Source organism: Cydia splendana, chromosome 6 (genome assembly GCF_910591565.1).
Source record: "Cydia splendana chromosome 6, ilCydSple1.2, whole genome shotgun sequence".
In the NCBI taxonomy this organism is placed as follows: domain Eukaryota; kingdom Metazoa; phylum Arthropoda; class Insecta; order Lepidoptera; family Tortricidae; genus Cydia; species Cydia splendana.
This window is the reverse complement of record NC_085965.1, coordinates 16,770,351-16,795,574: the sequence shown is the minus strand read 5'-3', so window position 1 is coordinate 16,795,574 and position 25,224 is coordinate 16,770,351. Positions and strand designations below refer to the sequence as shown.

The window sequence follows — 25,224 nt, the reverse complement described above, 5'->3', positions numbered from 1 at the left end:
GATACAGGCGCCAATATACATACGCGTGACGTAGTTACAGTTACCGCTAAAGGATGACTAAACTCTATTCTATGTTAATTGCTTCAAAATTGTGTAAAGAAACTGGGCCAGTAACTTCGTAGCAGCGAAATGCTGATCGCAGCTTCGTAGTCGTTTCGTTCTATGTGTGAGCGTTGCACTGCTGATGACTGTGGTCTATATTCAGAAACGTTTTACATTTGTTTTCTTAGCTTTAAATAACCAACTCGAAGTGTCTATAGTTCTTTGTTTGATCGTTTAACAGGAACAGTCGTGGCCACAAGTGTTCACATGCTGCCATTGCCATCAATACGCCCCACACACTTAACTATTGATAGATCTCTCATTGTACAAGGTTAACGAATGGTCAAGTAACTTTATGGGCGATGGTATAGTAATAGTACCTACGCATAAAGTGATTGTAACTATCGTAACTAACGCGCTTAAATGTCATGTTTAGATATCTGTGGTATAAAAACAAAAAATTCGTAGTGGTCTAAGAGCTAGCCACGGCAATAGTGTTGAGTCGCTCACTCGTGAGGCACCTCATTTGTACCACTCATTTTGTTAATTTGTCGCAGTACTTCATACCGCAAAAATGTCTTACTTCACTCCTCTATTCATTTTACTCATTTACTCGCGCGCATCACAAACACCTCTTGCCACACAAATCATTTACACACTTCAAATTTCAAAAAACTCTTACCCTTTCAAATTCACTCGCGAACCTCAAAAACTCATACACTCCTCACAACTTGCAAAAGAGTCCCTGGATGGCACGAGGTGCTCGCCTGCTCGCCGACATTCAAAACTCAAAATGTCTCAAATGAAGAAACGAGTAATGGCCCACACTGTCAACTGCCGAACTACAAACCTTATTGCAACGACAAAAGGTCCACCGAGAAATGCGTTGAGTTTGTACCACTCACTGCCTCTCTGTGACATGAACACCTCAAAAATCCTTTCAAAATGAAACAATGAATTAGAAATACCCAAAGAGGGAGTGAGACAGACACGCGCCGTACTTCAATATCGCCTCGCGTCACCACCGAAAATACGTTAAAAATTAAACACGAAAGACAACAAGCGTAAGCGCTGCAAGCTTTCATACATCTTAAGCCTTTTTGATCCTAACTTACTTGTCAAAATGGCGCGAGGAATCAGTCACCAAAAGGAAGTTCGACGTGTTGCTTCTCTGTTGCACTTGTAAATTCGTACGTAAGTGTGACAGGGAGGCAACATAACGAACATGGATCGCGGTACGCACTCTGTATACCAGACAGGCATTTACGAAGCTTGCTTAGAAACAGTAATCCTTTAGTGACTAAAATATTATTGAAATAAATTACTGTAGCGTACACAATATATGATCATTTCAATAAGTTTCAAGTTTATTAAATAAAAAGTAAGTATAATTTGCATAGGTAAAATAAACATGTAGATGTAAATTATAACGATTTGAATTTGCAATACTTTTTATTAACATTATTTGTAAACGTTTATGATTTTGACATATGTATTTATATTTATTTTGTTCGTACGTCGTTGTAGCTAATTTTAGTTCTCTAATACCTAATACCTAGTGATAATTCTTATAATTATACCAAAATAACAAAATATGGACATCGTTTTCGCCATTAAATTTACCCGCGGATCTTCCTTGGTGCCTTTTGCATGAAAAAATGAAATGTAAATGTAGCCGGCGGCGGCCGGCGCGAATGGTGCTTTGTTTAATATCATATTGATGATATTACTGTTAAATTATCTGAGGTGGTAAGTTTGTCACTTCTATATAATAATGACTTGTGAAATTATTGAATTTGTTCTCCTTAGTTTGTTAAAAATGTGGTAGTTTTATGGTTAATAGGTACAAGACTTATGAAATATATCACTACATATTATGAAACAAAGTCCCCCGCCGCGTCTGTCTGTATGTGTGTTTGTTTGTATGTTCGCGATAAACTCAAAAACGACTGGACGGATTTTCATGCGGTTTTCACCTATCAATAGAGTGATTCTTCAGGAAGGTTTAGGTGTATGTATAATTTGCTAACCCGTGCGAAGCCGGAGCGGGTCGCTCTCGCTAGTGATTATTATACTTAAAATTATATCAAGTAGCAAGGAGGAGGACTAAACAATCTAACAATAAAAAAGAGCTAAATTAGAACAAGTTTCATAAAAGCAGCAAATTAAGTTACTATGTGGGATCTTTCTCCTATAAGTTATATTCTTAACCTCCAGAATTGCACTCCTTAATTATTATTATTTATTTATTTATAAAGGAAGTGATGAATACATAAATATGTATATACATTAAATATTTTTGTCACCATTGGCCCGTTGGATTAATAGAATAGTCGACACTGAAAATATGCTAGTACCTCACCTCATTTGAAGTAAGACATTGTAACACCTCATTTTAGAAAATGAGGTACTCATACAAACTCATTTTAAATTGATGTCCTACCCATCACTACACGGCAATAGGTATGCAATTTATAGAGCAACGAAATCCCTCTAGTTAGTATGCCATACTATCATTATTAATTAATCCGGGCGCCTGGCAGCTGTCTAGGAAGTACTCATGGTATAATAATATACTCCGCCTGGTCACAGTACACTAAGAACAGTAGTGAATCTAAGGCCGCTCGGCAAGTTATTTGCCTACTCTTGCGTTGGCGCTTAGGGTTGTCACTTTTATTTTTAGTTAAATATTATTTGCGTATTATGAGTAGCGTTTCTATTTATTATAATATAATGACATGTTCTATCTATTCATAAATGAAGTATAAATAAAACGCTTTTTAAATATTAACATTAGGAAATGGCAGTTATTAAAAAAATTATAAATTCGATACAGAAAAAAATCCTCCGGTTTCTGCATGTTCGGAACGCTTTATTGTTAACGGTTAAAGTAAAGTAAATTCGCATCCTTACCTATAAATTTAGTAAAAAGGTTTTAGGGAAGCATGGGCAAGTAGGTATTATGAAGAATGACAAGTCCGGGTTTGAGGAGTCGTTATGGAGACACTATATATTTTTTCTACTGTACGACTGTAATTTTTGAATTAAGATTTCTTATACCAAACTGCAAATGGGTATTTTTAATGTACCACCCAATAATGTGACACCCTTAATCCTCAACATCCATAGACTACGAAAACCACTTAGTGTTGCTTGTTAGTCTCCATAGGCTACGGTGGCCAAAATCGAGAAAACAACTGTCTAAAAATTGAATTTAGCGCGGAGCAAGTACCAGGGCCTCATGAGTTACGAGGTGTCATTGACCAACCAACGCGGCGGCCGGGGCGCGTACCAGTATTATGAAGGTATCGCGGCTGCTTCCGTATCTTAGCTGTATACTTTTGGTTTGGTTTGTTTGTATGATTCTACTAGTTTAAAGTATTATTTTTGTTGATTCGTAGAAAAAGTATTGTATACAATAGTGATATAATCAAGCTTTTCAATCTAGTACCTTACTTATACTATTGCCTTATGATCAAAAAAAATTAAGGCGTACCGTCAGAGCAGACAAATGCGAGCGGGCGGGTAGCGTACTCTAATGCGCGCGATCACAGTCGCGGTACGGCCCACACTGCCGCCACCGTATTCCCCCGTATATTATGCTAATGTGTGCGTGGCAGCGCGTACGTACACGGCGCCCGGCGCGCACGCACACATTCAAGCCGGCAGCGGCACATTTCTATGAAGATTCACTACTGTTCTTATACTGTGGCCTGGTACTCCATTCCCGTCTTTTCTAGGTCACCTAACTGACACGGGCCTACGTCATCATGCGACAGCGCTATATGATAATATGCGATAGCGCTATATATAGCGGCCATGTTGTTGTGACGTAGGCCCGTGTCACTCTGGGAATGGAAGACCATGTTTTATTAGACTATGGAAGTACTCACAATTGCTTTACGCATAGATTGTGAGTCAGGTGAAATTTGCTCGTGATCTTCCTGCAGGCGCACAAGTGATTGTGTATTTTCATCACCTGGCACTACTTTTCCCCCAAATAAAACGCCTGGCATTGTTATATATGAATTAAATACATAATTAGTTATTATATCACACCAAACTCAGAGCTCTATAAATTGCACACCTTCAATTGATTTTACAACCCCTTTGTTGGCCATCCACTCCCGTACCCACCGCTGAACAGCTGCCAGGCGCCCGGATTAATGAATAATGATAGTGTGGCACTGGCACACTAACTAGAGGGATTTCGTTGCTCTATAAATTGCATACCTATTTCCGTGGCTAGCTCTCCGGCTATAGTAATCGAACTACGGAATAGACACGCAGATTAAATGTTAGTAATCCATTATCAGAGATATCTCCTTGAAAATTGATGTAATGCGTTAAAGACTTAACATTTTAGAATAACGTCATGATGCTAAATTACATAGATCATTAATGTGACTGGGAAGGTGATGTTGTAGTTGTCAAATCGGAACTGTAATTATCTAATGGAAGTGATATTAAAGTCGACAAATAGATAACAAGACTTGACTGTACTCCAGAGTGTGAAGTACCTACCTAATGGGCTGTTTCCAAATAAGGTTCCAGCCAAGTTGCAACAACCTTTTATCCGTCGGCGTCGGTGGGAACAAAGTATAATTTGCGTTAAATATGGCATCTTGTGGTCAGTTGCGAAAACCAGAAATACGACTCCTTGCGGCTCTAGTTTGCAAAACATTTTGTCTCGGCTGTGGGCACGTATATAAGTTGAGCTATAGATTCGTAAAATCTAAGCGTTATCGGAGATCACCCTTGAACTGGTCTTAGGCGATCAGGTTGTGAATAATTGTTTTGGGAAGCCAGGCTAGTTTTCTTGAAGCCTAGATTAATTTTAGCTCAAGTGTCAACGGTAACGAACCAATTCACCTTGACGGACAACGTAGGCTATCCATTTTTCCTTCGATGCGTAAAATATGCATCGGCCACTGGTATGCAGCCTCCAATGACATCATCGCATTGGACACGAAATAGCAGGCAATTTTTTACGCCCTAGGACGGAAAGAAACGATAAACGAACGGTAACTTGAAAAATTGTTGACAAAAATGGAGTTCAACATTGACCCACTTACAACAACGGTGCATGTATTGTTAATGTAAATCGATTGAAGACCGTTCTTGGTATACGCGAGGGCTAAAAAAGTAACTTTTGATGAGGGTAAAAATAGACGACATTTTGAACTAATTTGCATGATTTAATTAAATTTTGATATTACTAATGACGAAATACCTAGGCAAAATTGACTCGGAATGGTTTAGCCAAGCTGAAGCGGGACTCTAATTATTTATTACTAACGATATCACGATTAGATTATGCTGCTCCACCTAACAAACAACCAACTGAACCAACCATGTTAAGCAAAAGCATGTTAATGAATGAACAGTATTGTTTCGAACGAAACCTTGTATAAGTTGTACAAAGCAAGAAAATCATGTTAATACGTGTTACAAATTCGAGGACAGCAAAGGATGGTTAATTTTTTACCTAATACCATGAAGGTTAAACTTAAACAATAATATCTTTCCACGACCGTTACGTACATAGTTTCATCATTGGTGTTTCACAGTACAGAATAAATCAAAAAATAATTGACACTTCCAAATATTGCAATTAAGTAAGATTTATCTTCCGTTTATATCGCCGCGACTGTACGCGTTCCGAACAATTAAAGTGTCCGTGTTGGTACATTCTCGTCTGCAGATCTATCTCGGTTAGTAACGTGCACAAAAACTGGGCGTCTGACTCATCAACGAGTCGTTCAACCTATGTACTTGTACTTGGACAAACTGGAATATCAAGAAAGCAAGCGTATGTGTACATCGTGTAGTAGATATGAATTATAAATATGTATCATTACATAACTTAATGTAATGACACTTCACATACTTAATTATGTATGAATTTTATACATAATTATGTATGAATTCGAACTTAAAGAATGGTAGATATTTATTAAAAACGTATGGCAAGTAACATCTCGTGATTCCTCATCCTCAAAGACTATTATCGAGTTATCATTAAATCTTCAAAACCCCAAATAAATAAATTCAGTAGAGATCTTCACTAAATTATAGGTACGTTAATATGTAATTGAGATTGATATATACGAATATAACCCAATGCATTGCCGTTCGACATAGATTCTTGACCGCGCCTGAACCCTACTAGATTGCATTGTGAAAGATATGAAATAGATGAAAATAATATCTTGAGGTTGACGGCCCGGAGTCAAACATTACATTCACGAACCATCACACCACATAAAGTACATCCACATATCATGGGAAAAATCGTTTAGTACTAACTAGGTCATTCTCGGGACGTGCTCCTATAGAACCCGAGCGATAACGTCATGATCATATTTATGAATGAGACCGGTAGTGTAATTAAGATAATTGGCTGTAATTTTCCCATTTCCCGTTTTATTGTGAGCTCTTTGCATGGGTGTGACGTCATTTTATATGAAGGGTGTTATGGACGGGAGAGCATATGTCTATTCCCATTAACGCTGTATAGTTAGGAAATCACTACACCTTATAAAACAAAGTCCCCCACCGCGTCTGTAAGATAAACTCAAAAACTATAAACTGAACGGATTTTCACGCGGTTTTCACCTATAAATAGAGTGATTCTTGAGGAAGGTTTAGGTGTATAATTTGTTAACCCGTGCGAAGCCGGGGCGGGTCGCTAGTATGGTATAACATATAAACTGAGGCCCAATTTTACAAAAATCTGTTTATCCTCAATGCCGGATACAAGTCTATTCAAAAATGTCTTTAGCATGGAACATAGGTAATAGGTATGTACAACGTTTTCATGGAGAAATGAGATCATGATATTTTCAAACGACTTACAACGAATAATAAACCTAATTAGCCAATTACTCTAAGAAATTGTTTACACACAAGCCGAATACGCACCATGTGGTAGTAATAAAAGATAGTGCGTTGCGGGGCAACGACGTGTTGATCAACAGAGCACTCGGCTGATCCATGAATAAACAAGCATTACTCATACTCATTGCAGCCCCAGTATTGCCAGTACTACACGAGTGCGGGCGAGTCGAGAACTCTATTTCTGGCTAACCCATTGTAACGTGACGACGAGATCCGCAAACCTAATTCATATTCTAACTACGAGATCACCAATTCGAACATTCTTCACCTATCTCCTCTACGTCTCTATCACTATAAACTATAATATAATATGTTTTTGGAATAACAGAGATAAAGAAAGCTCAAATGTTAATGTTAGTGGCAGTGACTCAGGGGGGCAATCGTTTATCTCCGCACCCTCTTGTTATCAATATAACAAGAGGATACGCATTTGAACACCTTATCAAAGAACGCGGTACATCCCACTAGATCCCCTTGTTCGGCAAGCTATTGTAATGACACCCAAGCCCGGCGCGGAGAGACGAAGTGCGCCTTATTTTAGACTGCTCAGCTCCCAGCCATTGTGAGTTGCCTTCAATGCAAAGTGCAGTAATGAATACATTTAAAGTTTGCAGTTCAATGCTCTCGGCACTCTCGAAAGTCTGACTGAAATATCGAGTTATTTAATTTAATTAGATTTTATTTTATACTTCAGATATTTTTTTGCAAATGGTGTGACGGTTCTCGGCTTGTTCCGAAAGACCAAAGATCCGTAATAGGTAGAGGTACATACCACACATACATACAACAGTCATATCGTCGTTGCGCTTACCAAATCTTTTATGTGCGAGATCTTAATCAAATGAATTAACACCTTATGTATTTTGTAGCTAGGTAGCTATTTGTCAATCAAAAATCGAACACATATCAGCTTTGAAAAGCGCAACGACGATATGTACGTGTACGTTCCTGACTTACTAATTCACGCAGAGCCGAAACGAACTGTCTATCTATATGAAACTACATCATACGCCATGCCCATTCTAAGCTCCTACACATGTGAAAGTTAATAAATCTATTTGGATGCAAAAACAGCCGAAAATAATTAAGCATACAAACTATACCTACAGACATATAGAGGTTTGAATCCTCTAAAGGTGATCAAAAGGGGTAAAAGTTAGAACGAAAGTGCTAACGGGGAGAGAGTGGTTGTCAACGACTTCTAAATAGACACTGCAGTCGCAGGCTTTGCTAGTTTGTATTAACAAAGACAAGTCCTCTGAGAGTTGAAGCGCCGTCGGCAGTCGGCCCTGGAGTATTGCGAAAATAGGGCAGTGCAGCGGAAACGCCGGGTTAAGGCAGTGGGCAGAACGCATTAGTGATTCATTAGGCCGCTTTCACTGCGGCTGGAACAATAACCACCCACACAAAAGACACATAGACGATCGAGGACGCGCTGTTGCTTCGTAGTGTCGCTGCAGAAGGATGGCCATATTCTTCTATACAGTATTATAGTAACTACGATCGTAAGTGACGCAAATACAGCCTCTCTTTGGCGTTGCAGCATAAAACTTAGGCCTCGCCTCGCTAATCAAAGCAAAACGTGCACCATCATTAAGGCAAGTCCTTTGAAAACTGAAGCGTCGTCAACCTTTGAGTATTGCGAAAATAGGGCAGTGCAACGGAAACGCCAGGTTAAAGCCAGTGGGTAGACTGCATTAGTTCTTTATTCATTAGACAGTTTCACTGCTACTGGAACAAGTGGGACAATAACCACCCAGTCCACCCACATACAAACATAGCATAGCCCACTCATAGATAATCTATAAGAACTGTAGTAGACGGAACGTTGAAGTTATTGAGGAGCGCTTTTGACCGCCGATTTTAATGATGATGCACCTTATTGTTGTGTGGTAACTGTCGTAACTGATGGGAGTGATTCGGTAATAATTATTTATGATGAATTATGGAGTTTGGTAAAACTTGAATTGAGATTGAACAGGAACATTTTATGAACTAACCTTGGTTAATATTCAAGGTTGCTAAAATTTACTCAAATCAGCTAATTTTGTTGAAACAGCCGTAAATTTGCATCTGCAATATATCAAACTGCGCATCAAATTAATATTATCGTCGTATCTATCGGATATCGAAGCATACGAAACAGCCGGTCAATATTGCAGAAAGAACGAGTCGGCCCACACAACACAACGACCGTCGAAACCGGTGTGGCATAAGTGTCGGTACCTATTTCAAATTCGCTGTTACATGACGATATGCATGCATGTATCAATAAGTGTAGGTAATCAACGGCTTATAGTGCTGCCTTGTAACTGAAGTTAACCAATGCAACATGAGAATCTCGGCTTACGACTCTTACGAGGCCACGTGCTCTTTGCGGGTTTACGTTTTCTTTTGCTTTCAACCCTCGACTTGTAATGAGGGATTAGAAGCCCTTGTAACCAAATCATGCCTGGTTTTGACTGCTATGTCAAGTCTTCGTTATTGCGTAGGCATTGGGTTTAGGTGGCATTGGCGTGCCCAATTGCAACAGAAATGGCTAAATAAGTAAATAAAATCGAGACCTATGTACTAATCTTAATGCCTCGACAGTCTTGACACGCCACTATACATTTTTTTACAATCAGATTAAAAATTAAATTAAATAAAAAAGAAAGAGCGAACAAAGTAAATTCACGAGATATTATAAACTCTTTTGTGTTAGGGTGGTTTCGTATTGCCGTGCTTTCTTTTTTTTGGCTCATGTGGAACGTTATCGACAACCGATGTTTTTTTTATCCAAGGGTCTTTAAACATCTCACGTACTACGATTATATACTTTTTTCTTAAGGGCGCCCTGTAAAGTAGTTTTCCGGACGTGCTTCCGTCAAGTTCCAATCCTTCGCCGGCCGTGACGTAGTCAAAGGACATTGGATTGCAAGTCGTGTCCGAGTCAGAGGAAATAAGAAGTGATCGGTGGTACGGAAGCGTTGGCGGTGGTGGTGGGGTGGCGGAGTTTGACGACCTTCGCTCGCCTGCTCCATTACTTGACACATGAATCTTTTAGAACTGCCACTTGAAACGATGTGGGGTAACTTAACTTTATAGAATTTATATTTTCAATAAGAACGGCCTCCTAGTTTAAGTAAGTTTTATGTTTGGTTTAGATATGGATATTAGTTACTCCATCACGCAAAAATGTTGAACAGAATTGAGTGAAATTTCGCATTCGTTTAGCTAGTTTTCGATTGACACATTGGATATTTTATTTATTATAAGTTTTTCGAAAGAGAACATTAGACTCCGCAGTAAGTTAATGATACAACTTTGAAGAGTCTCAGAGGATCTTTTTAATCGACTTCAAAAAAGTTTTCAATTCGTTAGAATCATTTATACATGTAGGTAAGTATCTATTTCGACGACCGTCACGTTGTGGCCTATTGATTCATCAAGCTAAAAGCTTTGAATACTATCTACAACGTTATCATACTCATGACTCATACAAGTATAGGGCATGTAGAATGCATTGAACCGAACTTTACCCTACAAAACAGACTGACTCCGCCAGACGTTTCTCCTGGACATTTGCCAGCCGCCGCAGACTGCACTTAGGTTAATCTTAATCTCGACGTGTAAGTCTACTCTAAACGGACATGAGAATAGAATTATAACATTTATAACACGGTTAATAGCAGAACCTTTCTTGATGTCTGTAGGAACGTGAACATAATAGCTACATTAAAAAACCGGGCAAGTGCGAGTCGGACTCGCGCACGAAGGGTTCCGTACCATAATGCAAAAAAAAAACCAAAAAAAAGCAAAAAAAAAAACGGTCACCCATCCAAATACTGACCACTCCCGACGTTGCTTAACTTTGGTCAAAAATCACGTTTGTTGTATGGGAGCCCCATTTAAATCTTTATTTTATTCTGTTTTTAGTATTTGTTGTTATAGCGGCAACAGAAATACATCATCTGTGAAAATTTCAACTGTCTAGCTATCACGGTTCGTGAGATACAGCCTGGAGACAGACGGACGGACGGACGGACGGACGGACGGACGGACAGCGAAGTCTTAGTAATAGGGTCCCGTTTTACCCTTTGGGTACGGAACCCTAAAAAAGGTAAGTACTTAGATAAATTCGTGAGGCCCAAACTTTGGTTTTTGTGGCCGCTATCGCGGACCGCGGACGCGGCCTCCGGCAGTCCCGAATTGGTAGGGCTTGCGGGCCGGATAATTTGAAGAACTATATATGTATACATATCAAGAACAATTTACCAAAGAAGAACATACAATTAAAATAAACATGACTCTAAACTAGACGTGCGCGCCGCCGCGGCGCGCCGCCGCCATAAGGAGACAGCGCGCCGCCGCCGCCGCCGGTAGTCTAAAATTCGCGCCGAGACATAACCCGCAAGAGGGTACAAATTTAAAATCAATGGATATAAAGCACGTGCAACGTGCCTAGCTTTAGCGTTCCGACTGTTCCGTTTTTTTTAATTCATTGCTTGATTTATTTTAACCCTTAAATCGATAACGTCACCTATACTGGACATCCCAAGAAAAAAATTCTGCACCAAATATTAAAGCATAGCGTTACTTTCCCCTGGTAGCGTACTTACACTACCAGGAAACTACGACTACTACTACTTGAATGATATGTTATTTTTAAGTAAGTAAGAAAATATTGGGAACCAGTGTGAACATAATCTTTTTGTCAAAGTCCTACAGAACGCAGAACTTGCAAGGAAGCATCCGACAGACTGACATTTTCCCCTTATTTCATTTTTTTTATATGACAGTATTAAGCAGCGTTAAAACGTGTAATAGGTTACTAACTGGTCTGTTTTTTACGTGGCAATATGATTTACATAAAAATGTGTTGTGTTTATGGGTAAAAACAAGTGTAAAAGGTGTAATGTCCATTATTTTGCCCGTTGTCGATTAAACGGCACTTTTGCTAAGTCCAATATGTTGGACGTTGCCAAGTATGCGAAGAGTAAAATTATTAAATTTTTTGGTAGTTTTTGTGCTAAATAAATTAAATAGAGGGATGTTCGTTCTAAAAAGTCATTACTTGCGGCAATACAACGTAATGAACCAAATAGATTAAAAAAAAAATATTTTTGTTTTTTTTTTTCTGTGAATGTGGTGTATGTGTGTGTGTGTGTGTGGATTTGTTTTCATCAAGAGACAGACCCGATTTCATTTGAGAAATTTATTACGAAAATTTAAATAAAAGTGCATGCATTATTGTAAAAACCATTGCTCAGATGTGACTGCTTCCTAGGATACCCCGCTAAGTTAGATTTAATGTGAAATAAATTACGTCAATGACTGGTAAAATTTTACCACCTACGAGATATAAAGTTATTGCAAAAATATAAAAATAATAGGTTTCACTTACTTAAATTCATTACATAAGTTGACATTATCAGTAAGTGTATTTCTAATTAAAAAATGCAATTAATCTATATTTATTTAAAAAACATGAACTGGACTAAAAAACCCATACAGTAGGTAGGTACTCTATACTCGGCGTGTCCAAAATACTGGACGTCTTTTCATTACGCGGCGTATCTTTTTATTTACACCGATCATAGCAACGTCCAACATACTTGACATATGTTTTTTTCAACATTATAATTAGATTTTTTTTTCATGATTTTTCTACAATAAACCAAAAAAACGATGTAACAGTTTTTTTTGAGATTTTTTCCCTTGTTGATTTAGAGTTAATCTTGGTTTTACTTTATACGTATATTGAAAAGATGAAAATCCCACGCCGCCGGCGTTACGCCGCCGCCGTGGATTTTTTCGTGGCGCGCCGCCGCCCGATTTTTTTCTACCGGCGCGCACGTCTACTCTAAACTTTAGTACGCTCAACATAAAATAGGTACCCATCTGTACATAGTTTTCCTTCTAAGGTTTCATCAGTCTGTGGTCTGTGATCACGCAGCCGCCGATGACTCACCGTCACCGAGCCGAGCCTGCGCGAACGCCGACATCGACTCCATTTACGACCACAACAAGCATTGTATGCGATACGCACAATCGAAGCTTATCTCTGCTACCGAACTCCCAGTAGCTATTTATGTGGTGCCCAATGCACGGCCAAGCTTATCCTGATCGGATCTTTACGTCTTCGGCACGATTTTAAACAGTTTGGCGATTTAACTTTAACATATAAGTTTTAAATTTGTCCCAATATGTACACCTACCTATAAAAGGCGGTTGATTATTTTTGACTATACATAGGAATAAATTAATGCTGGTCCTTGCAATCACAATTTTTGGTTGGTGAGATTTGCACTTGATATGATAGCAAATAAGTGCTGTGAATGCTGTTTATTGCTAGACATGCTAGTACATTACTGTTCTCTAATTAAACTGGCTTTTGGAGTTTGGACTTAGCAATTTTAGATACGTTGCCAGTTGAGGACTTTTGACATTTTACAAACACAAAATACCGATCTGGCAGTGGCTTCACTTGAACTTTTTAGCTAATTAACTATCTATAAACAACCTATTTTATGTAGTCTAGGTATTACGTTCATCGTAGCTTCAACCATATCTGGACCTACCAACGCCCTAAGGGCATGCATGCTTGAATGGGTCATTAATTCTTTATAAGGCAATAGAGACTATAATAGCCGGAAGATAGACTGCGCAATATATATCGAACCTAAATGGTAATTGTACGATTATTGAACATAGACATGCCTTCCTTAGTCTTCCTACTTCGAATTTGGTGCAGATGCTCCTCCTATGTTCTTGGTTGATGTTGCAATATAAAGTGTCATCTCAGATAACCAAAATAAGTGTGATCTCCGATCAGGCAAAGTTGTTACAGATCTTGAGATCAAGCTGTACTAAGGATGAGTTCATAGCAGAGGTAAAATGTTTTGTGATTAGGTGGTTCAGAGATAAATGAAACAGAGCGGAACAAATTATGCAACTAGAAAATGGATTCGTCATTTCGAAGTAGAAACATTTGTAAGTTTCAACGTGATGTACGAGCAGACATTCCAAGTCAGTACCTAATTAATAGCGGAAGTTATTTCACCACAAATCTGTTTGAGAATGAACAAATGAATAGTCTAATTAGCATAATGACTTTAGAAACTTGCTGTCGCCAGTATCTGAGCTACGGTAAATTATCATATCAAGGCATAACACGTCGCTTCAAGGAGACATAAAATAAGCAAGCCTGTGATGCAAAAGGAGTATCATCAGTACTTTGACTGTGTGAGGCCGAAGTAAACAATGGATGGCGAGGCGCAAAAATAAATCATAAAATGCTGAATCGAATATTCTGATTTCTATTAAGCATGCAGGACTTTATATGTACCTCCCAACTAACATTCTAATACCACATAACATCCGGTCAAGGCCCATCGCCTGAAGCGTCCTTTCATGAAAAAAGTACGGTCAACATCAAATAAATGACGGCCAAGGTGGCTAAATAATTATATTGAACACGTCCTGACTTATTTTGGTGGCGATTTGACACCGTTTGAATAAATCTTTAAGACCAAACTGGATAGCAATCGGGCCATCTATCCATGTGTACAGGATATTGCATTTCTTCTAGCATTGAAAGCAATACTGGAATCACAAACAAGACAACTACAGAAATTAACCCAACCAAGTCCTATCTCTGTATAAATCTTGCAGCATTCCAGCAATGAACTAGCAATACAGCAAGACTGCTAGTGCATCACAATGATAGAAGTTGCGAAGTCACTGTACTGATTACTTTGACCGTATTTTCAAGCAACGCAACCTACGCCATTTATGCTTTATGTCCGGAAATAGTCCGTCATTCACAACCACACGGGCACTCGGGAGGATATACCATGTACAAAAGCCGTTGTACTACGTCGTGACTCCACATAATTTAACGCCATCGCGTTGTCACACGACTGCCGAGATTAAATTATAGCCGCTGGCAATATGGGGTATCGAATTATCATCTGTGGAGAAAATTATACTTATAAGAACGAGTTTATTACGTGTGTACTAACTTTGACTATTTTATTTATTATCATGTAATTACCTATACTATATGTTACTATTCTTTATGTTAATTTGATACGATTTAAGGTATTTATACTCCAGTCCCTGTTATGAGTAGGCACAAGCACATAACATAAAAAACCGGCCAAGTGCGATCGGACTCGCGCACGAAGGGTTCCGTACCATTACGCAAAAAACGGCAAAAAAGATCACGTTTGTTGTATGGGAGCCCACTTAAATATTTACTAGCTGTTGCCCGCGACTTCGTCCGCGTGGAATCTTATCTTCAACATTTTACATCTTTAGTACTATAATTTTCATACCCAAGCAATGTTGAAATTAAGTACTTTCTTTTTTAGCAAGTTGTATGAAGTTTTAAGTCAAGTGAATTTTGATGTTGGTTGCTGAAATTACTTTTCTTGTATTCTCATAATAGGTGCCTATGCCCTTATACAAAGATTCAAGTACCGCACTCACAAAATATCTTATCTTCATACAAACTTTCAACCCCTTTGTCACCACCTTGGGGGATGATTTTCAAAAATGCTTGAATTAGTTTTTATGTTTTTTAATTTAATACCTTTTTTTGCAAATAGTTCAAGTTCCTAGCTTAAAATTAAATTTACACCCCAAGACGAACTTTCATCCCCTTTTTAACCCCCTTAGGGGTTGAATTTCCAAAAACGTTGCACTTACTTTTTTTTTGTAATCGGCTATTATGTCTTTCTAAGAAGTTTCAAAGCATTTGTAATGGATTCAAACTTTGAACCCCATTTTAACCCTGTTAGGGGATGAATTTTACAAATCGCTGAAATCACTTTTATTGTCTTCTAATAATATCCCCAAATACAAAGATTCAAATCCCGCGCTCGAAAAATGTATGATATTCATACAAACTTTCAACCACGTTTTCACCACCATAGGGGATGAATTTTCAAAAACGCTGAAATTAGTTTTCTTGTATTTTAATTTAATACCTTTTTACAAAGTTTCAAGTTCCTAGCTTCAAATAATATTTGCAGCTGAAGACGAACTTTCATCCCCTTTTTAACCCCCTTAGGGGTTGAATTTCCAAGAACGTTGCAATTACTTTTTTTTGTAATCGGCTATTATGCCTTTCTAAGAAGTTTCAAAACCATTTGTAATGGAATCAAACTTTCAACCCCTTTTTCACCACCTTAGGGGATGAATTTTCAAAAACGCTGAAATCAGTTTTCTTGTATATTAATGATATATCTTTTAACGAAGTTTCAAATTCCAAGTCAAAAGAAAACTTAAACCCCCTACAAACTTTCATCCCTTTTTTAACCCTGTTAGGGGATGAATTTTACTAAACACTGAAATTACTTTTATTGTCTTCTAATAATATCCCCAAATACAAAGGTTCAAGTCCCGCGCTCGAAAAATTTTTGATATCCATACAAACTTTCAACCCCTTTTTCACCACCTTGGGGGATGAATTTTCTAAAACGCTGAAATTAGTTTTCTTCTATTTGAATTTGATACTGTTTTACAAAGTTTCAAGTTCCTAGCTTAAAATAAAATTTGCACCCTCAGACGATCTTTCATCCCCTTTTTAACCCCCTTAGGGGTTGAATTTCCAAAAACGTTGCAATTACTTTTTTTTTGTAATCGGCTATTATGTCTTTCTAAGAAGTTTCAAAACCATTTGTATTGGAATCAAACTTTCAACCCCTTTTTAACCTTGTTAGGGGATGAATTTTACAAAACGCTGAAATTACTTTTCCTGTCTTCTAATAATATCCGTAAATACAAAGATTCAAGTCCCACACTCGAAAAAATGTTTGATATCCATACAAACATTCAACCCCTTTTTCACCACCTTAGGGGATGAATTTTCAAAAACGCTGAAATTAGTTTTCTTGTATTTTAATAATGTATCTTTTTACGAAGATTCAAATTCCTAGCTTAAAAGAAAACTTTAACCCCATACAAACTTTCATCCCCTTTTTAACCCCCTTAGGGGATGAATTTTGAAAAATCCTTTCTTAGTGGACCTCTAGACCTTATAAGGAATCTAGTTGCCAAATTTGGACTTTCTAGTCCCAGCGGTTTGGGCTGTGCGTTGATTTAAGTCAGTCAGTCAGTCAGTCAGGTCTTTCACGTTTATATATATAGAAGATAGATTTTATTTTGTTTTTAGTATTTGTTGTTATAGCGGCAACAGAAATACATCATCTGTGAAAATTTCAACTGTCTAGCTATCACGGTTCATGAGAATCATGAGTTACAGCCTGTTGACAGACAGACAGACGGACAGCGGAGTCTTAGTAATAGGTCCCGTTTTTACCCTGTACGGAACCATAAATAACATATTTATTACCCTTCAACAAGGAAGAAAGGAGCTTGTTTGTTGGTTAGGTACTTATTCGGGTAATAAACTAGTTTTATAAGTATTTTGCAGTACTCCATTGTTGTGCAACACCAATTAAGTTTTTACCAGAAAGTTCTGGTAAAAAAACTGGTACAAAAAATTGAATGAATTCCTTTCACAGCTCTGTACACTCTGCCACAGTTACACAACATGAGATTCAAGTATTCAACCATTAAGTGACCTTTCATCTGTTGGATAATGTGCACTTAACAAAATGCATGTTATACGGTTCATGAGTTAGAGTTTAATTTTACATACAGTTTAATTTTAATGTAAATTGAAATCATTAATTGTAAATTTGAAATAATTCACGTTTTTCAGACCTTAATCATGTATCTGGAACATACCCACCATCTTATTACTAGTATTTATTACCTACAATGAAATTTAAATAATTAGGGGAACCTTTTGTTTTATTTGAAGTGTACGTGTGCAAATAAATAAAATACAATGCTGGGCCAAATATCACAAATATGACAATAATAACATCAACAAACTCTCTAGAAATTCCCAAAATCTGTGGAAACTTCTGTATGAATATTTAGCTGCTCTCTCCAGCTCCGCTTTAATGTGTTGGTTCCATATGTTCTTCCCAGCAATTGTATTACATCCCTAAAAAATCAATGGTTTCCTATGCAAAATAAATTTATCAATCTATCTATCTATTAAGCCCTTTTATTCTGAGTTAGAGTTTGTCTCTAAGCTCAGTGTGCCGCTTGGCAAAGCCTCTAGCTTTATCCTCTAAATTTATACCAATCTATAATACACTTGCAACACAAAGTTTACCCAACACTTATGTATTATTGCAGTAATATTGCCCGTATTGCAGTCATACCATTTAAAGAACAAAATTAATAAAACAAATTACTGGTAGAGAATGCCTTATGCCATAAGAGTTTTTTTTTTATCTTGAGCAATAAAGATTAAATAAGTATAAGAATAATATATTATTTAGTATGGTTTGGTTGACAAGATTTAAGGTAATCCTGATAAAACAGATAAATGTATCTAATATCTATTTAACACTAACTCATATTAATCAGAATTTTGTACACATATTGTAGTTTCCCAATATTTAAAAAAAGACGAAAAACTGCTGAATCACATTATTGCATTGATTTCATCTTCGAAAAGTGAATTTAGTTCTTGGAAAACAAGAATCTTGAGACAGTAATTGATGCCTCCCCATACAGTCCTATGCTTTTACCTTGCCATAACATAATGGAAGGTCTGGTTGCAAAACCAACCTTCGAACTGTTGTATCAAACAAAAGCACTCATGCTCATGACTCACCAATAATGAAAAGCGTGCTTCCCAGCAAACACAGACCAAGTCGCACACATACTGCCCTGTTCAGGCTACTTGTCACCCGTCGCGAGAAGTAGCTGATGGGGCAGTTCCATCGCTGGTCGTTCGGCTGCTGCTCGTACGTCACCGTCGTCGGCTGGTACACCGCACTCGTCGGCATTATATCCAATAAGACTTCAACTCTTCACAATGAAAACAATCCCCGATCACACTGCAGAATCACCTCACGCAATGTTTCAACACCAAATTCGGAATTCACGCAGCCTCAAACTTACACATGAAAATAAAATACAAATAAAACTGAGAACAAGACGCTGGTTTGTATTTTCTTTTATGAGGATAATTAATTAATCGAGCGCGGACCGACGCGCATAACGCGTTCGTAAATTTGACAGAAGTGAAGTGAGATGAGTGAATGGAATGGATAGAATGATTGGAATGGAAATAGTAGTGATGTGAGAGAGCGAATGAAATTGTGTGATTATGATGCGCACCAAATGCGCACTCACCAAGTATCTGGAAGTTTACCGTCTCACTCTAACATAGCTGCATCCTTATTTGATTTATTATTATTCCTAGTCCTTATTCGGTTCCTAACCGCAGGTAATTACCCCCGTAGAAGTAAAACTACAGCCTGGCAAAAAAGAGTAGATTTTAAAAAGTGGCAGCACTGTAGTGTCGTTCCTTTCAAATCAATGTATATAAAAGAACGGGACGACACTACAGTGTTGCCACTTTTTAATTCTACTCTTTTTGCCAGGCTGTAGTATTTTATATGGGTTATAAGTTATAAGCTTAATAAAATCAAAGAATTGATAATCATTTTTTTTTTTTTTTTTTTTTTTTTTTCTATTATGGCTTTTGGAACGTTAGCCAATGTCAAGTTGTGAAGGTATTAAAAGTTAGGGAAACAAGGAATTAGGAAATACGGATAAGACGAAAATTTGGAAAGGAAAGGATTGGATTTACTGTAATATATATAATTATAATATTATAAACTATATTTTTATATCATTCTTTTCTAAAAATACTGATATGATTTTATAAATATCATACGAGTTGCTAAATAACAAACAAATTATGGATGTAGGAAATGGGATGCGTAATGATTCAAGGCTGGAAAGGAAATCAGACCGATCATGAAGAGAGCATGCAAAGAAAATATGGTTCAGATCCCCGTAGTCACCACAAGGACAATGAGGATCCGGCTTTTTATTTATTCTGTGTAAATGCTCCGGGGAACAAACATGCCCCAGGCGCATTCTACACAAAACAGAAGTTACAGTTTTCGAAAAAAACATTTTGTTAAACCATGGTTTCCTTGGAATTGACGGCTGAATATGCCTATAATGTTTACCTTTTGAGGTTTCCTTATTCCAAATCCCATTCCAATCCTCATACAAATAAACTTTTGATAAATTTATTAAGTCATGACAATAATTATGGTATGGCACAATGTCTCCCACGTGAATAGCCTCATTTGCCAATTGGTCAGCTCTTTCATTCCCAGGAATGCCCACATGGCTTGGTACCCAAGCCAACACGACAGCACAACTCTTCTGTGAACATTTATATAAAAGATTTCTAATATTAAAAACAACTGGAGACTGTTTATGAGACTTAAATGGGAACCTCGTTATGGCTTCTAAAGCACTGCGAGAGTCTGAAAAAATTATGGTTTTTGGTATCTTCAGCATAAGTATATATTCTATAGCTTTAAGTAAACCATAACATTCACCAGTGTAGACGGAAGTTTCAGGTGGCAGTTTGATAAGTTGTAATCCTTTGTATTGTGAATGGAAAATTCCAACACCAACGCAACTCCTATCGCCATGTTTGGAGGCGTCTGTGTATAAACAGTGCCAATCAGCCCATTCAATATTAAGAAAATTCATAAATTCCATTTTTGGATTAATATCATTTTTAGATAACCCTATGTTAAATCTAATATCTGGATCTGTAATGAGACTGTTGTAATCATGTTGATATAAAGGCAGAGTCGCGTTTCTGTAAGTGGGTGCTTCTAAAGCTTGATATTTTTTAAAACTCTTAACAAGGCAAGGAGAATCCTTATGGGACCAATAATTACAGGTTCCGACCAGATCAGCTAATTGCTTTAATTTTAAAAGCAATGGATGAGAATCCAGTTGCAGAGTACGGAAAAAGAATTTATCACAGAGAAACTGTCTTCTAAACGTAAGAGGTGGATCACAGCATTCTACTTGTAAGCAACTTATTGGACTCGATTTCATTGCACCTATAACCAATCTTAAAGCCTTAGACTGAATAGTATCAATTTTTTTGATAGCTTTAACATTTCCAGGGTGTAGAAGAAAAGTGCCATAATCTAAAACACTTCTAATCAAAGCGTTGTATAGCAATCTCATACTAAAAGGGTGAGCCCCCCACCAGACTCCTGTCAGACATCTTAAAATGTTCAGATTTCGTTCACATCTTAATGCAATATATTCAAAATGAGGAATTCCAGTAAGTTTACGGTCCAGTATAACTCCCAAAAATTTTACATTATCTTTAATTACTAATGGAATACCATTGCAATTTATGTTAATAGGTGGAATAGTTTGCTTTCGTGAAAAAACTACAACAGAACTTTTAGACGGCGAAAGATCTAATCCATTATTATTCAACCAATTATTTAAGGCACCCAAAGATGATGATAATACTTTACTAATGTTTTCTAAAGATCGCCCAGAAACATATAAGAGCAAATCGTCGGCATATTGAAGAACATTTACCTGCCCTTCAACAGAAAGTTCCAAATCATAAGTATAAATGTTGTATAGTAAAGGACTCAAGACAGATCCTTGTGGCAGGCCCTTCCAAACTGTTCTTTTAATGACTTCATTTCCTGACTGATCCAATGAATACTTTATATACCTTTCATGCAACATATTTATTATAAAATTAATCAAAAAGTTAGGAACATCTAGTTGAATTAATTTATTTTTTAAGATTGAAATGTTGACGTTGTCGTACGCAGCATTTATATCTAGAAAGGCAGCAACTAAAAAGTCATTTCTAGAGAAACTTATTCTGATATCTGTGGTAAAAATGCTTAAACTGTCAAGAGTACATTTACCTTTCCTAAAACCAAATTGATTACAAGATAAAAGTTTATTATGTTCTAGAAACCATTCCAATCGAATTTTTACTAAGTGCTCGGCAACTTTAGCTAGTACAGTTGATAAAGCTATCGGTCTATAAGATGTGGGATCTGAATTGGGTTTATTCGGCTTCTGTATTAAAATCAATGTTTGAGTCCTCCACTCTTTAGGAACAGAGCCTGTTATCATAACATTGTTAATCAAAGAAAGGAAGTAACAAAGACTGTTATCGTCAAGTTTTGACAAGAAAGAGTAAGGAATCCCGTCTTCACCGGGTGCGGAGTCTTTAGTTGATGAAAGTACTCCTTTCAGTTCAAAAAGTGAAAAAGGGGAATTTAAAACATCTTCAGAATTATTATTAGATAACATGAGTGGCCTTAAAATCATAGGATGCTCTGGGACGTAAGGTGGGCCCAAACGATCCATGACTTGTTCTGCTAAAACTGCAGATATTTTACTCTGTGTGTCTTTAAATGCTGATCTAAATCTTCTAATGTTTTGCCAAACTATAGATGGTGAAACATTAGGACTTAATGATTTACAAAACCTATGCCACCCTTCAAACTTTTTTGTTCTAAGTAATTCTTTAGTGGATTTAGCAACTTCTAAGTAGTTATCAAAGTTATTATCAGTCATTTCTTGACAATACTTTTTCTCTGCCTCCTTTCTTTGTTTAACTGCAAGGGTGCAGTCTGAATCCCACCAAGGTGGGGATGGAATGAATTCTGGACCACTACTTTTCAATGGAAAGGTTTCATTAGCAGCCTCAACCAAAGCTGTGGCAAATGCTTGTGAACTGTCTAATATATTCAAATGGCTTATTTCTGGCAAATTATTAATTTTTTGTTCTACAGCCTCTCTATACTGATCCCATTTATCGTCTATTAACTTGTGTTTAATACGGGGCTGTCTGACATGCTTTTGAGGCTTCTTAAAGTAAGGAAAGGTAATGAGAATAGGAAAATGGTCGCTACCACAAGTGGAGACTGCAGTTGACCAAGATATAGATGAAGCAAGATTTGGAGTACAAATGGACAGATCTATTGCACTTGGATTTCGAGCGAGCCTTGTTGGAGATCCAGTGTTTAATATGCATAAATTACATGAGCTAATTAGTTCCAACAGTTTTTCTCCATAGTATAAAGTTTGAGCACAGCCCCAGAACTCATGGTGAGCATTAAAATCCCCTAAGCATACAAATGGTTTAGGCAGGAACTTAAAAAGTTCTTCAATTTCTTTAAAAATATTATTATTAGGTTTATTATAATATAATGATACATAACAAATACTATTTACAACCACTGCTATAACAGATAATTCATCACTATGTACAGGTAGAGTGATATAATTATATGTTAAAGAGTTTTTGACAAGTATGGCCACTCCACCATACCCATCAGGTCTGTCTTCTCTCAGACAGACATATTCTGGTATTTTAAACACTGAATCCTTTCTCAACCATGTCTCTTGAAGACAGATTAGAAAGGGATCATGTTTATTAATAACATGTATTAAATCTTGTTTTCTATTGATTAGACTGCGAACATTCCACTGAACCACTAAGGCTCTCTGATCCATTATTGTTGTTTCTGAGTTGGTATAAAGCATTAATAACTGCTGCAACGTTGGACGGTGATACTGTGTTAGATTGGGACATTAAATTCATAAGAGCTTTTACTATAGCATCAATACTAGGCGTTTCTTCTTTGTTACTACTACAGTTACCACTACTAAAAACAGGTTTTTCCCTATGAATAACTGGTTGTCTTACTATTTCTGAATGAGCATACCTATCATACCCTTTGCCTAACTTTACAGGAGCCCTGGGTTTAAGAAAAACAGTTTTTTTATAAGATTGGTTATTCAACTCTGGTATTTTATCCTGATAACTCTGTGAATCATGCTGTGTTTGTGAAGAAGATGACACTGGTGTTGCAAGCAAAGCCTCAGCATATGAGACCTTAGACACAGGCGGGTGAATTTTGGAAGCTTCCATGTAAGAGATGCAACTTTTGCTCATAGTTTCTTTAATAGCTCTTTGTCTGTTAAATTCTAAACATTTTTTGCTAGTGGCTTGATGTGAACCTTTACACAAGCAACACTGATAGTCATCCTCCTCTACATCACAAGATTCACCAGAGTGACCTTGTCCACACTTGAAACATCTTGGATTTGAGCGGCACTGATTTTTAACATGCCCATAGCGGCAACAAAGGAAACATTGAACCGTTGGATATATATATAGTTCTACTGGCAAGGCCATGTAGCACATGTACACCCGGGTTGGTAATACTTGCCCATCAAAAGTAAGTATAATGGTACCAGTATTCACAAATTGAGTAGTGTTATTGACAACAATTTTCCTTTTTATTCTTCTAATTTTTATAATTGGCCCACAGCCAATTGGCAGGTTAATAGAAGTCTGTACTTCATCATCAGTCAAGTCAAGTGGTACGCCTTTGATCACTCCCATTCGTGTGACATTGGAAGTTGGGATGAAAGCATTGTATTTGTTATTTCCTAAGCTGTCATTACTTAAAAAATTGTTAGCATCAGTGTGTGTAGCAAATGCAATGCTGACTCTATTTCTGCCTATTCTCTTTAGACTGCCGTTCACAACACCTTGAATGTTATTTTGTCGCATAAAACGACCAAAAGTGATAGGATGGAGAGTTGTGCCATCACTGGTAGCTTCTTTTTGAACATGTACAACAAAAGGTGCAATGTCAGACTGTTGGTAGCGGTCACGACCAACAGGCACATGAGTAGGTGGGGAGTTATTATTAAGAGTATTTGTAGTTTCAGAATTCGAGGTTACAATGGGATTCGGATTTACTGTTGGCTGTGGATGATTGGTAGCATTCTCTTTTAATTTTGCTTCAGCAACGCAAACACAATCTGTATTTTTATTCTTGCTTGACCCAGATTTGCGTTTTCTTTTATTACAATTGGTACACATCCGTGAAAGAATTTTTCTCTTTAAAGTTACGTCCGTAGTATTTGATACTGACGCATCAGTATCCATCGATGACTCTATCGCGGAAATTAAAATATCTATTGGTGTTTTCGACCCTGAGGGAATCGTTCCCCCAGGGTCGGGGGTCTGGCCATCCCCCATATAAATTACATATAATTAGCACTTACCCCTATATGTACACCTAACTACTTAATAAAATTAAAAACTAAAGCTAAATCTACAAATATATACACTAAATACAGACTCCAATCCTTTAAAAATACAATTTCAAAACTTTAGTTACGAAAACCGCGTCCGCCGCGCACGAAGTTTCCCGCCCTTTTTTCTTGATAATCATTGGAAGGGGGTAAAATCAGGTTCCCTCATGAATCTAGTATATAACTGGATCTGGCATGAAAGGTGGGGGGAAGTGACCGAACAGGATAGTCTTATGTATCTTTCAATAGGAGTAGCAGCGAAAGAGCTACTATTGTTTGTCC

The 25,224-nt window shown here is 37.3% G+C and overlaps 2 protein-coding genes across 3 annotated transcripts in view; one reads left to right on the top strand and one right to left on the bottom strand.

Annotated features, from left to right (window-relative positions):
- LOC134791759 (uncharacterized) overlaps nt 1-19,062 on the bottom strand; it is a 259,461-nt gene extending 240,399 nt beyond the window's left edge. Inside the window, exon 1 of one of the 2 annotated variants that reach the window (XM_063762909.1) lies at nt 18,629-19,062. In XM_063762909.1, the coding sequence (XP_063618979.1) occupies nt 18,629-18,803 (175 nt within the window). In that variant the 5' untranslated portion in view covers nt 18,804-19,062. The remainder of the gene's footprint in view (nt 1-18,628) is intronic. The other variant, XM_063762908.1, reaches the window with a different exon arrangement.
- Nucleotides 1-25,224, top strand: part of LOC134791742 (uncharacterized) — a 60,047-nt gene that overhangs the window by 27,890 nt on the left and 6,933 nt on the right. The window lies entirely within an intron of this gene.